This window comes from Erythrolamprus reginae, chromosome 3 (genome assembly GCF_031021105.1).
Source record: "Erythrolamprus reginae isolate rEryReg1 chromosome 3, rEryReg1.hap1, whole genome shotgun sequence".
Lineage (NCBI taxonomy): Eukaryota > Metazoa > Chordata > Lepidosauria > Squamata > Dipsadidae > Erythrolamprus > Erythrolamprus reginae.
Window position 1 is genome coordinate 197,833,173 of NC_091952.1, and position 14,877 is coordinate 197,848,049.

A 14,877-nucleotide genomic window follows, 5' to 3' on the forward strand; every position below is an offset into this window, starting at 1 on the left:
CGAGATACAAACCCGGGGTTTAAGATTTTTTTGCCTCTTCTTACAAACTATTTTCACCTTACAAACCCACTGCGATGCCCCGCCTCCGGACTTCTGTTGCCAGCGAAGTGCCCATTTTTGCACTGGTGGGATTCCCCTGAGGCTCCCCTCCATAGGAAACCCCACCTCCGGACTTCCGTGTTTTTGTGATGCTGCAGGGGAATCCCAGCAGGGGAATCCCAAGATTGCAAAAACAGGCGCTTCGCTGGCAACGGAAGTCCGGCGGTGGCGTTTCCCAGCGAGGGGACCCTCAGTGAAATCGCAGCATTGCAAAAACGCAGAGATCCGGAGGTGGGGTTTCAAGGACTTTGGTGTTTTTGCGATGCTGTGTTTTCACTGATGCTCCCTTCACTGGGAAACCCCACCTCTGGACTTCCGTTGCCAGCAAAGCGCTCGTTTTTGTGATGCTGGGATTCCCCTGCTGGGATTCCCCTGCAGCATCGCAAAAACACAGAAGTCCGGAGGTGGGGTTTCCCATGGAGGGGAGCCTCAGGGGAATCCCAGCAGCGCAAAAACGGGCGCTTCGGCTGGCAAAAGGGGTGAATTTTGGGCTTGCACGCATTAATCGCTTTTCCATTGATTTCTATGGGAAACATTGTTTCGTCTTACAAACTTTTCACCTTAAGAACCTCGTCCCGGAACCAATTAAGTTTGTAAGACAAGGTATCACTGTATTTGCACTTCCAAATATTAAAAATAGTATGTTCTGGGATTCCCATTTTTCCAAAGACTTCCCACAGCTTGATATGGTCTACATCAGGGTTGTCAAACTGGCCCACGGGGTGCTTAGATCCAGTCCATGGAGCCCCCCTGGAAACAGCAAAGCGCTGACCCATGGTGCTTCTGCTAGCAAAAATGCAGCTTGGGAACTATTTTTCGTTGACAAAGTGCTCAGCTCACCATTGGTGCCCCTGACATGATTGACGTCAAGCTGGACACACCTACCCCAGCCCCCTGAGGTCAAACACAACGCTGATGCAGACCTCAATGAAATAGAGTTTGACACCCCTGATCTACATAACAGAAGGCCTTTCTGCAATCAGTGAAAAACATATTGATGACCTTTTAGAGATTTCCAGGACTATAAACTGTACTGACAAACTGGAAACGTACATCTTGGAAGCAGTTAATGGAAAGCCACTTCTATCCTATTTTATCAAGATAAGTCCCTTAAAAGTCAACTCAACTTGAAGGAGACATTAGATACGAAGCAAGTAATTTCACTAAATTCATGTATTTGACTTACTTGTGCTGGATCCACATCATTCAGCATCACTATTGATGTGCAATGGTAGTCTAGAACCAGTCTCCAGAAATCTTTGACAGTATTTGGTAAAGGATGCTGGGTGACTATAAAAGCTGAAGGCTGTTTATAACTCTGAAAAATAAGACGGGTATTTTAATGGAGGATTAAAATCAGGATTAAAGCTACAGTAAGAAAAGGAAAATATGAATATGAATAATATTTTCTCCAAAAAATGATATTCTATATGTTATGGAAACAGAAGAAAAAACATCTGCTGAACTGGCATGAAAGCACTTAACAGCTATTCAGATTCAGAATAGAATTGCTTTTAAATCCCAATCTTCCAACGGAACTTGGAGATAGTGAAGTTATACAGACATAGTCTTAAAGTTGCACCAGAGGTTCCCGTCTTGGTTACATGTGTATATTAGCAGAATGCCATCAAGCACAAGGGACAAGGAATGGGAAGCAAGGCTTATTTTAGGAATAGATAAAGGCTACGTACTAGGGCGATGGATTAAAACAATCACCAAGATAGCAGCTGTGATCACACTTGCTCCTTTTTAATAAATGTCAATCCATATAAGAAAGGAGCAGTGTTTTAATTACACTGTTGTGTCTGCCATATTAGTTTGTATGGCTTGATGTGTACTATTTGAGAACTCCTGGGTAAAAAGGAAATAGCTATGAAATAAGGCTGACATCTCTAGCCTGGTTCCCTCCAGATGTATCTAACAGTTGTGTATCTTAAGGTTTAGGGCAGCAGGTTGAAGGATTCAATAAAAGTGGCTACATATATGTATGTATGTATGTATGTATGTATGTATGTATGTATGCATGAATGTATGCATGCATGCATGCATGCAATGGCTCTTGCCTCTTCATTTATATATATGTGCGTATATGTGTGTGTGTATCACATGTTTTTGCCGAATTTAAAAATTAGGGGAGACTAGGATAGATCTATTTTGGCCCTCGATTCGACAGACAAACAGACAGACAGACACACACACAGTACAATATATGTTGGATACTGTAGGCAGCGTCAATCACTAGCATAATCACTGTGATTCCCCCAGCTTTTGAGCATACAACCTTTTCACCTATCTTTATTATAAATGATATAAGTGCTAACAGTGAAACTAGTAGTCGTATCGGAAAAGATTGCTTTAATGGAAGATTCTTGAGAATGCCTTTGTTCTTTTCTGAAGTCTGCATTTTGGCATGTGTGTATACATGTGTAACAGCCTTAATTACTGCTGTTCTAAAATGTCAGAGATACTCCTCTTAAATGTGTAAAACATATTTAAGTATCCTTTTACTTAAGTGATGTAAGTGTATTAAAACTTCCATATCTGCATTTAATGTGGATAGCGGTAAAAGTATTCTTAGCAAATGCTCATTCAGTTATAAAAGAATCAATTGACTGAAGTAATGGCCTGTGTATTATCTACGCCAGCAGGCTTTTTCCTTCTTCTGTTCATTACTATGAAAATAAAAAAGAAAACTAAAAATTTCTCCCTATATTATTATGCTGACAAGACCTTAAAGTCTTGTTCTATATGTGTGCATGATGCTGTATGCATACAAAGACACATACATAAACTTTGAAATAAGCCCCAACAAGATTGTATATACTATTTGTAGCCTTAGTTGCATTATGAGTTACTCTTCACAGTTAATATGCATATATTACATAGGAGGCATTCTGATTAAATCTATATGTTGCATAAATCTGTTTTGTCATTTATTCAGTTTTGTTTTGTTTTGTTTTATGAATCACTGATAGTATGTAAACTGTCCAGGACTATTACAACAAAGGTTATCCTTCAAACCATTTTCAATTTCAAGAGGTTTTAAGAACATCTCTGCAAGGTTCTTAGCAACAATATAAATGTGGTTTGCTGTTGCCTCTCTTTAAATTTTTTTCTGGCTTTCCAGTTCGGTCTTCTTCTTCTTCAATATCTTTTGGTATTTTCCTGTTCTTTTATCCATGCACTGATGAGGGTTGACTCTGTTGAGCTATTTTATGATCAACCCAGATCAACTAAGTATTGTCATCCAACTGGCCAATGTAATTTATGAAACCTGCTGTATAATGCTGGCTTGTTAAAAAAATGTTTATGAAGTTGGCTGGACTGTGATCCTCTCTGAACAGATATTTTCATACCTTAGCAGTTATATAACTTATACTGAACATCTAGGAATGTTTAAGATTTTAAAAGTAAACTCAGGAAAGCATATTTGAAAGATTTGAGCCATTTATGGGGCCAAGCTTCTTGCAATTTCCCACGTTCTTTGATATCAGGCATATACCTTTTTAGCTAAGAAAATCAAGACAAGAGCTTACATCCATCAGTGCAGCATTAATGTAATTACTGCTTTCTCCGTCTATTGTGATAAGGAAAGGCAAACATCTGTCTGGAGGAAGAACATCCATACACCGATTCTTCTCATGATTCCGGGGTAAAAGTGCTATGCTGCAGTCTTCTACCCGAAGGGTTGGGGTCACCATGTTTAGAGTCTACCAAAATAAGATAAAATGAATTTGACAGAAAATTACTCAAGAATGAATGTCTTCAGGGTTACATTGATTTCCAGGGAATTAAATTTGAAGAGAATTTATGCTTCATAGAGTAATATATAAAAAATTGAGCTTTTTGAAAGGTCATTTTACAATGTTTGGCTTTTGAAATGTGCTTCAATCAACTGACTTACCCTAAATTCTTCTTTGATCTGACTCGAATTGGTTTGAGGATCGAGTTTATTCATTTCATAATAGACTGATCTAACTTGTGATGCTAGAACTGAGGTATCTCCACAAAGACAGGCTTCCAGTATTGCATCATGTATGAATACATACTGTTCCTAGAGAAATGAAAAATATCAGACTGTTGGAACAATATTCCATAGACAAATCTAACACATACTCATTCTATCTGGCATTATTCCAACCAAATTTTAAAAACTCTTCATTTTATTTTCTTATTATAAGTCTAAGAAAATAAGAATTTAAAATGCCTGGACTTTTGAGGTCCTTGACCCAGAGGTAAAAACTGATATAACCCAAAATATTGAGTCCAATGTGGTCTAGCATTTTGGGGTTGGCTATATGTTGCTACTTTGTTGAACATAATATCCAGCAATTAGGGTAAGGAACCTCACAAAAAAGTTGAAGGCCACCTGACATTTAAATTTCAATATGTGACAAAACAAGGGACATTTTTATTCTATTCAATACGACAATTGAAAATGAAAGAATGCTTAGAATACCTCTGTTTGCACCATGTTAACTCTTCGAGATCGAAGTTCTCTGACACAGTTGAATATATCTACAACTCCTTCTCTTTCGGCCATGTCTAACATAATGTCAATGACAATAAAACACCCAGTTCTTCCAGCACCTGCACTGTAAACACAAAAGCACAATTGTTATTAGTTTAACAATAGCAATTGCTTTCATCAAAATGGAAAGATTATGTATTTCTTGAGTGACATGCCAAAAAAATATTATAAGAGCACCAGATACCAAGCTAAAAATCAGGCAACTGTAAGTTCTAGTCCTGCCTTAGGCACAAAGCCAGCTTGATGATCTTGGGCCAGAAAATCTAGGAAAAGAAATCTCAAAATGTCAGTTTTAAAGAAAGGTTTTAATCACCATAGTTGAAGAGAACACACCGTTTTCTTGGAAAAACAACAACTGTATGTTGCAAAACATTTAAATATCCAAATTATTATCTTCTGAAGCTTGTATCTGCTTTATGGAAAATCCCAGTTGGAATTAATGAGGACATTTCTTTCCAATTGAAATAAGAACAATAAAGTATTCTTTAGGATTGCAGCAGTACTAAATCTCCTCTCCAGGCCTAGAATGATCCTGTTAATAATCAATGCTGCTTGCTTTTAAAAATCCATTTGTCTAATACAATATTTTAACAACACATTTGTTTGGTTAGCAGTGTTGTTGTATTGTTATATTGGGCATGCACCTTTTATGAATGGTGGCTCAAGTAAGTAGCTGCGATGACTGAGAAATGCCATCACGGGGAAATATATTCTAGAAACTTTTGGAAGGAGTCTGTAACATTTACACTGGGTATAAATCTAATCAGATTTCTCAGCCTGTTGCAGTTGAGGAAGATGCACTCATAGAATGAATATTATACACCATTATTTCCGGTTCATGAATGGCACTTCATAAACTGTAGCAATTAAAAATATGACATACAAATTAATTGCACCCAGATAGTTCCAGCTGTGCTAAATTTAAAAAGAATAAAAAGTGACCAACATTTTTCGCAACTAAAGAATACAAAATAGGGCCTGCTAACCTGCAGTGTACAACTAATGGGCCGGCATTAGGTGGGCTTTTTGATTTGACCTGCCGGACGAATCCGAGAAGACCTGTAGCATGGTATGGTACACCATGATCCGGCCAGCCAGTGAAGTGGAACTGTCTGATTTCTCTGATCTCATGGGCACCTCTCTGTTAATTGGTTGCAAGAGAAAAAAAGAGAAAAAAGAAAAGCAGCAGCAGTGAGCATTTTCAAATGACATAGAAAAAATATAACTCCATTTAGCCCTCTTTTAAAATTTGCGGACTTTCGGAATTTACTCCCATCTTCTATCTTATTTGCTACCAGAAAAGAGATTGGCATGATTTAGAATACCATTCTCCCATTAGTCCCCCCCTCCATGATATTACAAAAGATATTGAAAAATTGGCTATTTTCTGAGACTATTGATAGGGTGGTGTATGGACTTCTACTTTTTTTGTTTGGTATGATTTTATTCTGTTGTATTTGGTATTTCTAGTCATAGGACCTAGAACATAGAGAAATACCTTGTTGGTCTTCTAGTCTAACCGCTGCTTGAGTAGGAGAACTTATTCCAGACAAATGGCTGTTCCATCACTTGGAACACCCCCAGTGGTGAAGAACCCACAATGTCTGGAGTTAAGTATTCCTCTGATTAATTGTTTCCACTGTCAAGAAATATTTAGTTCTAGGTTGGATCTCTCTTTAATGATATTCCACCTGTTTCTGTCCTGTCCTTGGGGTGGTTTGAATAAAATGTCCCTCTCTACCCTGTGACAGCCTCTCAAGTACTGGAAGACTATCATATTTCCCACTAATCCTCCTCTTTGTTAGACTCGAAATACATAGCTCCCTCAATTGTTCATTGCATGATTTAGTATCCAGACCTCTTAGCATCTTTGTTGCTCTTCTCTGTATTCTTTCTAGGGCAGTGGTGTCAAACTCAATTTCACTGAGAACCGCATCAGGTTATGTTTGACCTGGGGGGTCGGGATAGGCATGGCCAGTTCAACATCACTAGTGTTGGGGGCGCCTGTGATGGCCCGAACGCTCTGCCAGACAAAACGGGCTCCTGAGCTCTGTTTCTGGCTGCGACAGCTCCTGCAATCCTCTGCCAGTGAAAACAGAACCCATGAGGACTGCGTGTGGCCCTCCTGAGTCCATTTTCACTGGCAGGGGCACTGCAGATTGATCATTCGCTGTTTCCAAGGCAGCCACACAGGCCAGATCTAAACACTCCGTGGGCCAGATTCAGTCCACAGACCTTGAGTTTGGCACACCTGTTCTAGGACCTCAGCATCATTTTTTATCGTGGTGATTAGAACTTGATGCAATATTCAAAGTGGGGTCTCTCTAGTGCAGTGTAATGTGGTAAATCACTTCATGTAACCTTGAAACATCTGTTAATACAGTCCAGGATTGCATTAACTTTTTTGGCAGTTGCAGCACATTGCTGGCTTATACTTAGGTAGTGCTCTACTAGGACATCTAAATCCCTCTCAGACATACGGTTACTTTGAGCCAGGTACTGCACCTATTCTGTACCTGTGCATTTAGATTTTATTGTCTATGTAAAGGACCTTACTTTTCTTACCACTGAATTGTGTTTTATTGGATTGGGCCCAGCTCTCAAGTATGTCAAAATCCTTCTGAATCTTGAGTCTATCTTCTAAAGCAGTGTTTCCCAACCTTGGCAACTGGAAGATATCTGGGCTTCAACTCCAAGAATTCCCAAATTCCCAAATTCAACTCCCAAATGCTGGCTGGAGAATTCCCTGAGTTGAAATCCAAATATCTTCAAGTTGCCAAGGTTGGGAAACACTGTTGTAAAGTATTAGCTACCACCCCCCCTAGTTTGCTGTGGCAAATTTGATGAATTCCCTTCTATCCCTCATATAGATTACTTATGAAGATGTTGAAGAACACTGGGACCAAGATAAAATATGCACTGCTTTCTCTGTCATTGTTTTGTCTTTTTGATTATGTAAAGCACCCATAATCCCATTCTTTAACTCAATGCAAAAAATAGATAGGGTAACCAGTTAAAGACAATCAGCCTTTAGCCAGAAACAATTTTGGAACAAGAATTTAACTTAAAGGTGTCTTAATTTTAATAAGACTGTGGCTAGAAACATTGAAAAACTGTATCTTTGCTCACCTTTTCTACTGCAAATGTTCGAATCACATATTCAGCAAGAAGCTCTGTCTCTATTAAGGTAACTTTAATGTCTTTGTATATCTCAGTGTCATCTGGCCAGTATTTACAGCACTTGACCTTTCAGAAATACAAAAAAAAAATAAGGCTTGTTATCTTTCAGTTTGAAGCATTCCTTTAAGCTTTTTGTATTGATCTGTGCTATACAGGCTAATGAAACATAAAACAATCATACTGTCTACATAAGGAATGGACCATAATATTGAAAAAGATGCATCTTCTTCCAACAAAAGTTCTGGGAGTTAAAGACAGAAGTATGCTTTATTTCACAATGGGGGAAAATGTGTAGATGTGTGCACACACACAAAGAGCTTTCTGTTCATGCAGTCTGTCTCTTTCAACACTATCGCTTCTGGAAAAAAATATGGCAGCATTAGTCCCAATTGGATTAGCAGGTGAGAAAGTTGAGCCTGTAGTGCAGTGTTTCTCAACCTTGGCAGCTTTAAGAATTCCCCAGCCAGGGAGTTGAAGTCCACGCATCTTAAAGTTGCCAAGGTTGAAAAACACTGCTGTACTGTATTGAGTTTTGCTGGTGTGCACTTCTGTCTTTGATCATTTCTCTTCTCAAAATACACCTGAGGAGTCATGTGATTGTCGGATGGAAAGTCCTGAAATCCTTACTGCTGATCATATTTGTCTACTTTGGACATTTTATTGTGAATTTCTGTAACATTTCCTAAAACTCCCTTTGAAACAATTTCACACAGCTCTGCTGTCAGGAAACCAAAATCACAAAGAACACATATGGAGGTTCACTGTTTCTTTGCTGTATGTCTGCTTGAAAATCAAGACCTTAAATCACATTCTTGATTTCAGGTTTCACAGTGGTTTTATCTCTCATTGACAATATATTTCTCCCCTGCTTTGTTCAAAAGAAGTTACACTTCCCATTACCATCAGATTGGTGCAACACCTATTGGTGACTTAATTTCAGTGGTGAAATATTCCTGGTTCTATCCGACATGCACAAGTTGGTAGTGGCAGCATGTGATTTGCAGAACCAGTAGCAGCGGCAGTGCAATGCTCTGCACATTTGCCTGGATGCTGGTTACTTCCTAGTTTTAACCCTCTGCGCCTGCGTAAAACCTTCTGCGCATGCACAGTGGATCAAAAAAATGACGTGACATGCACACTTCCAAACCGGTAGGGAAGGTAAGTGGACTGCATCCCTGCTGAATTTATTGTGGTCTATCTCTTCCAGAGGTGGGTTCCTCCCGGTTTGGACTGGTTCTGTGGAACCGGGAATAACTTGGCGGCCTGGGTTGCTAGAACCAGCAGTGAGCCATGCCGGCCATGCCCCTGAACTGGCTCTTTTGGTGGTGCCACAAATACTGCCATCTTGTTTTTTTTCTTTTGTGCACATGCAGAAGCCATTTTTGCTTCTGCGCATGCACAGAAGCTGGGTTTTTAGCACTGCGCATGTGCGTACACCCACACGGCGCGTCAAGAAGCAAATCGGCAGCAAAGAAAACCGGAAATTAGCCCTGATCTCTTACATAGATAAAGTTTGATTAATACCAGTTTATTCAAGGCCCATATAAAAAAAGGAAATAAAAAAAGGAAATAGCCCAAGAGAGGGCTTCAGTCTAACTTTAGCACAATTGTTTTGAGATGAGTCCTTACTAATTTCCATTGTAATGGCTAAACAATCTTAAAAATGACTAAATTCCTCGCAGAACTGTGACTTCCCAATATGTGTGAATGTGTATGTGTGTATATATACATACACACTGTAGTGCACTATGGAACTCCCCTCTCCCAATGATCTAATGGCCACATTAGACAGTGTCTGGCCATTGACAGGTAAACAAAAGAAAGGCAGGAGGTAATTATTTCTTCTTTATACAAAAGAACAATAGATTGTTTTAAGAAAAATGATCTGCAAAGCACTTTCTACTTTTGCAATGTCCTTTACCTTTGTAGTAGAACTAATCTTGAGTGGTAATTATGAAAGTGAATAAAAGAAATCTGATACCAGAATATAAATAAATCATTAATGCAAATGTTCATATTTCAAGGAGCATGGAACACTTTTATGTGGTCTATGTGGAAAATCATATTGTATTAGGGACTTCATTCAAATTTCCTGCATATTGTACATACATGCAAAATGATAGAACAGCTTTTATATACGTATATGTTGCTGTCTTTGCATATTTTACACCTAAGAAAATGGCAGAGTAGATATTATGCATGCACAGAAGCATACAGCATACAGTAGACAGATTCAGTCCACTGCATCTGAAGTCTGTACAATCAAGATCTGTTAAATTGAAGGTTTATTGTGATAAATTAGTGGAAGAGACATGAATGCTTATCAGGTTTGTGGAAGTAACAAAATTGGATGGAACAGTTAACAAGTAAACCTTAGAAGAAATTAAAAAAGGTCTTAATAAGTTAAAAAAAATTGGCTGAAAGCAACACAACAAAATTTAATTGGAGACAAATACAACAGTTTTTTAAAAAAACTGAAACAGAAATGCACAGTCACAGAATGGTAAATATATGGGTTTGTAAAGAGTAGGTATTAAAAAAGGACCTAAAGATAACAACTCCAAATCAGGCTTAACTCTTGGTAACCACATACTGTTATCTTTTTGGCAGCAACATGGAAGAGATTTTCCCCCAGAATGTCTTTCTACTTTCCATAGTCCTGCAGTTCATACCAGCAATCATAGTGCTCAACAGTTTCAATCCTGCTCCCAAGGTTATTGTTTAATTGATGGTTAAACCCCCAAACTTTTTAGTAGACCAGTTCAACAGTAGAAATCCTTATCCAAAAAGGATGTGGGTTCCTATTTGTTACCAGATGAGCAATTCCCCCTGCCTGAGACAGTTCAATTTGGATTCCTACACTGAATTGGATAATTTAAACGATCTTTTCCAATCCTGTCTATTACAGAGTCTATTATAACTCCTAGTTCACTATGGGATCTCTTCCAGTAAGGCTAGACCACCTATTGTTAAGAATTAAGAGATATTATCCTCATAGCAATAGACGCTGTAATTTAATTTTCCCCACAGAATGATACTTTCCCCCCATATATATATATATATATAAGGGAAAATACTGCAGTTAGGGTTATCTCTAAGGTCGGCGCTACATCTGTTTCCCAGCAAATCTTGTTGATGTACAGATTTATTTGGATAGCCCCAATAGTTTTGGATCAGACTGGGCATAGGAAGACAGCTGCCTTTGGTGTGCCTTCTAATTTATTTCTTATTTACAGTGATCGGGCAGTGTCTTTCCAGACTTATAGAAGAAAGTCTCTCCTGTGTTCTTCTAGGGATTAATAACGGGGTCATCTACATGCAAAGCAGATGCTCTATCGCTGATTTAGTTGTTTCTCCTCTTGTCATTATGTTATAGGAAGAGCTATCGCTCAGCAGTAAAATGTAAAGAGACTTGCAAAAAAGGTCCCTAAAATACGTCTGATGGGAGTAAGGCTTGGGAGAAAAAGGATTTAGTTACTTACTCAGGCTTACAGGCCATTTTAATTGCAAACACCATTAAGTGCTTGTCATGGCATCACACAAGATTGGTGAGCAGGAAATGGTGTGGATCCCTTTTCTCTTTTGCACATATAAAGGCAGGAAGGGTTACTTAGCCAGCAGAGACAGCATGCGTAATTTAACAAAATTTGTATTGATGAATTCCTCGGCATGCATGCTTAGAAGTTACTTAGCAAGCTTTGTAAATTGCACCATTGTACTGTAAATCACTCTCACCTTTGAGCCTTTTATGTTTATTCCTACTTGTAACAATTAAGAGAAAAAGTACAGCAGGAGTTCTGTGATCTGATGTCTCCTGAGGCGGGAAGGAGCAGCAGCAGCAGCTGCACAGTAGAGATGGTGTTTCCGATAAAAATATTCTTAGCAAAGGATCAAATGATTCCCAAGTTACTGACAAAATGTCATCAATCCATCCTCAGGTGTAGTTCTGCTAGAGATGATGCCTTATTTAACATTCCCCCGAGACTAGGTCCACTGTCTGAGATGTGATCAAGTCTATGATAGGAACTGCTATCAAGCCATCTCCAAGTGTTATTGTTTATATCACTATCTCTTTAAAAAAAGGTATAAAAAGCTGCTGAAAGTCTGAATCTTGGTGCAGGGGAAAAAAATGGTGCTTTGCAATTACCTGCTGGCTCTAGCAATGAGCCACTGTTATTCTGGGAGTTCAGTAAGAGGAGAGATACAGTTTGGAATATTTTTATTTCTTTGTAGCTCCCTTAATATGTATTCATTAAAATCCTTTTTAATATTTTGCCCTGGTTTAAGCTATTAGCTCTGGATGCTAAAGAATTCACAGTATTAGCTCTGACGTAGCCACCAGATGGCAACACAATGCTGTACACAGTTACAATATAGTAAACAAGAAAGATGTAAATAATAAGTAATAACTTAAAGCAAATAGTAATAGATACCTTCCTGTTCATCATGCTGAGAAATAGCATTTTTAGTATAAATCTCTGTTGGGTGGGAACCTACCATTCTCACCCTTCCTGAAGGTTTTCTGAAATGCAAGGTCTTGGTGGCTTTTCTAAGTACCAAACCGATTTATTTGTTTATTATTTATTAATTGGATTTCTATGCCGCCCCTCTCCGAAGACTCGGGGTGGCTTACAACATATAATAAAAAACAATAAAACAAATCCAATTAATTAGCTAAAAAATCTAACCTAAAATCTCCAATATTTTAAAAACCAATGGTACACACTCAGACTTCAGCCACACATAACATTCACTGGCCAAGAGGCCTAAAATCTAATTGCCCCAAGTCTGGTGACATAAATAAGTCTTAAAACTCTTACGGAAGGCGAGGAGGGTGGCGACAGTGCAAATCTCTGGGGAGAGCTGATTCCAGATTGCTGGTCTCTCATCCTTGGTGGAGTACTGTTTCAAAGAAATAGAGTACAGTGGTACCTCGACATACGAGTTTAATTCGTGCCAGAGCTGACCTCGTATGTCGATCATCTCGTATCTCGAACAAATGCATTTAGATTTGGCTTTTCCCACGGAGATAACTGGAAAAAATGGAATTCTTGCGCCACCTCGTATCCCGAATTTGAGCTCGGGTGTCGAACAGAAATTTTGCTTGCGTCGCAGCTCGTAACTTGAAATACTCGCATGTGGAGCAGCTCGTATCTAGAGGTACTACTGTACTGTACTACTAAACAGGAACATCCTTCAAGGGGAGGACTTAAGGAGTGCCCTTCCTATTAGATTTTTTGGCACAGGCAGAAGCCACTAGGACAGTGATGGTGAACCTTTTAGAGACCGAATGCCCAAATTGCAACTCAAAACCCACTTATTTATCACAAAGTGCCAATGTGGCAATTTAACCTGAATAATGAGGTTTTAACTACCTAAAATAATGATAAACAATACAGAGTTCAGCTAATTGTTCTAAGAAAAATGTGATAATTGCAATTTTATGCCCCTTCAATTTTTTGCTTTTGAAATATTACATTAAGCAATAATAAAAAGAAAAACTTTTGTAATATCACTTCTCTCTTTCCTTCTTCCTCTTTCCCCTCCTCTCTCTTTCTCTCTTTCCCCCATTTTATTTCTTTCACTCCCCCCTCTCTCTGCCCATCTCCTCTCTTTCACCCCTCTCTATCTCTCTCCCTCCCTCCCACCCTCTATTCATGTTCTCTCTTTAGTTTCATGTGTCGTGTAAATCCAACCATTTGGGTTGTGGAGGGTGAATGGAGGCTGGCAGGCAAAGCCATGAATTAGAGAACCATAAAAAATAAAGCAATTCCAACCTGGATATTTTCAGGGAGATCCCCCTTCTCTCTCCCTTTCCCCCCACAGCAGGGGCCCGGGCAACCTGAACACAGCTCCATCCTCGGAGGTGACCAGCAAGCAAATAATTGTTACACTGGCTGGGAGATGATGGCGTGGAGAGTGTGTACCTTCCCCGCTGCCCCTGTGGTTCTGGCTGGGAGGGATACGCGAGCCCAATGTTTGGAGCTGCACTTGACAGGGTTTACAAGCGGTCTCAGTGACTTAGTGGCAAAACTCCGACCTATTTGGTGATGTTCAGCATGGGGTGTGAACTCTCAGCATTCAGCCCTCAAAGACTCCTTTGGAGTGACTTTTTCTGCTTTTGAAACATTACGTTTAGCAGCAATAAAAAAGAAAAATGTTTGTAAGATAATTTATCTCTCCCTCCCTCTCTTTCCGTCCCCCCTCTGTTTCTCCCTCTCCCTCCCTCCCTCTCTTTCCCTCTTCCCATCTCTCCCTCCCCCTCTTGTTTATCTCTCCCTGGGGAGGGGGAGGAAAGAAACCCCTGAACTGGAGCTGAGTGGTGGGAATGACATCTGAAGGCTGACGAGCCTAGTAGCAGTATGCCAAAGTTCATGCTGCTGGCTGGTGGAGAGATCGAGCATCCTAACACAGGCAGCTCTGCAGGAAAAGAAACTGCTTTTTTTGCCTAGTTGAGATGACACTGTCACATTATAGCTCCACATCATCATGGGCTTCAGGAGGAGAGGAGAAGCGTACAAGTGAAAAAGTTTTCTCAATCAATTCCAATTTCATGAGATGTTTTTCTTTCGTGGAAAATTGGAATTGATTGAGTGAAACTGATGGAGAAATATGATTGAAGCTGGACTGGGATAACTGTGCATGTGTCCACAGAGTGGGCTCTGCATGCCACATGTGGCATGTACCATAAGTTCACTATCACGGCAATAGGAGAAGCAGTAGATATCCAGGTCCTAAGTCATTTGAGGCTTTGAAGTGACAAGCAGCACCCTCAATTGTATTGCAAGTCACTTGTCACTAGCACAGCTCTTGGAGAAATGGTATTGCCTGAATGGAGAGATGCCCTTAACTTCTTAAGTAGCTTCTTAACTTCTTGAGTAGCTGCTATTTTCTGGGCCAATTGTGGCTTCTGGATGGTCTTCAAAGGCAACTTTATACAGTGATACCTCGTCTTACAAACGCCTCGTCATACAAACTTTTCGAGATACAAACTTGGGGTTTAAGATTTTTTTGCCTCTTCTTACAAACTATTTTCACCTTACAAACCCACTGCTGCTGCTGGGATG

General features: G+C 39.5%; 1 protein-coding gene across 18 annotated transcripts in view; it reads right to left on the reverse strand.

The window, feature by feature from the left end:
• Positions 1 to 14,877, reverse strand: part of PTPRM (protein tyrosine phosphatase receptor type M) — a 546,727-nt gene that overhangs the window by 18,174 nt on the left and 513,676 nt on the right. For all 18 annotated transcript variants that reach the window (XM_070747559.1, XM_070747555.1, XM_070747564.1 and 15 more), the window contains 6 exons: positions 7,760 to 7,876; positions 5,617 to 5,771; positions 4,559 to 4,694; positions 4,004 to 4,153; positions 3,636 to 3,809; positions 1,286 to 1,417 (listed from right to left, as the gene is read on the reverse strand). In XM_070747559.1, coding sequence (XP_070603660.1) covers positions 1,286 to 1,417; positions 3,636 to 3,809; positions 4,004 to 4,153; positions 4,559 to 4,694; positions 5,617 to 5,771; positions 7,760 to 7,876 — 864 coding nt within the window. The remainder of the gene's footprint in view (positions 1 to 1,285; positions 1,418 to 3,635; positions 3,810 to 4,003; positions 4,154 to 4,558; positions 4,695 to 5,616; positions 5,772 to 7,759; positions 7,877 to 14,877) is intronic.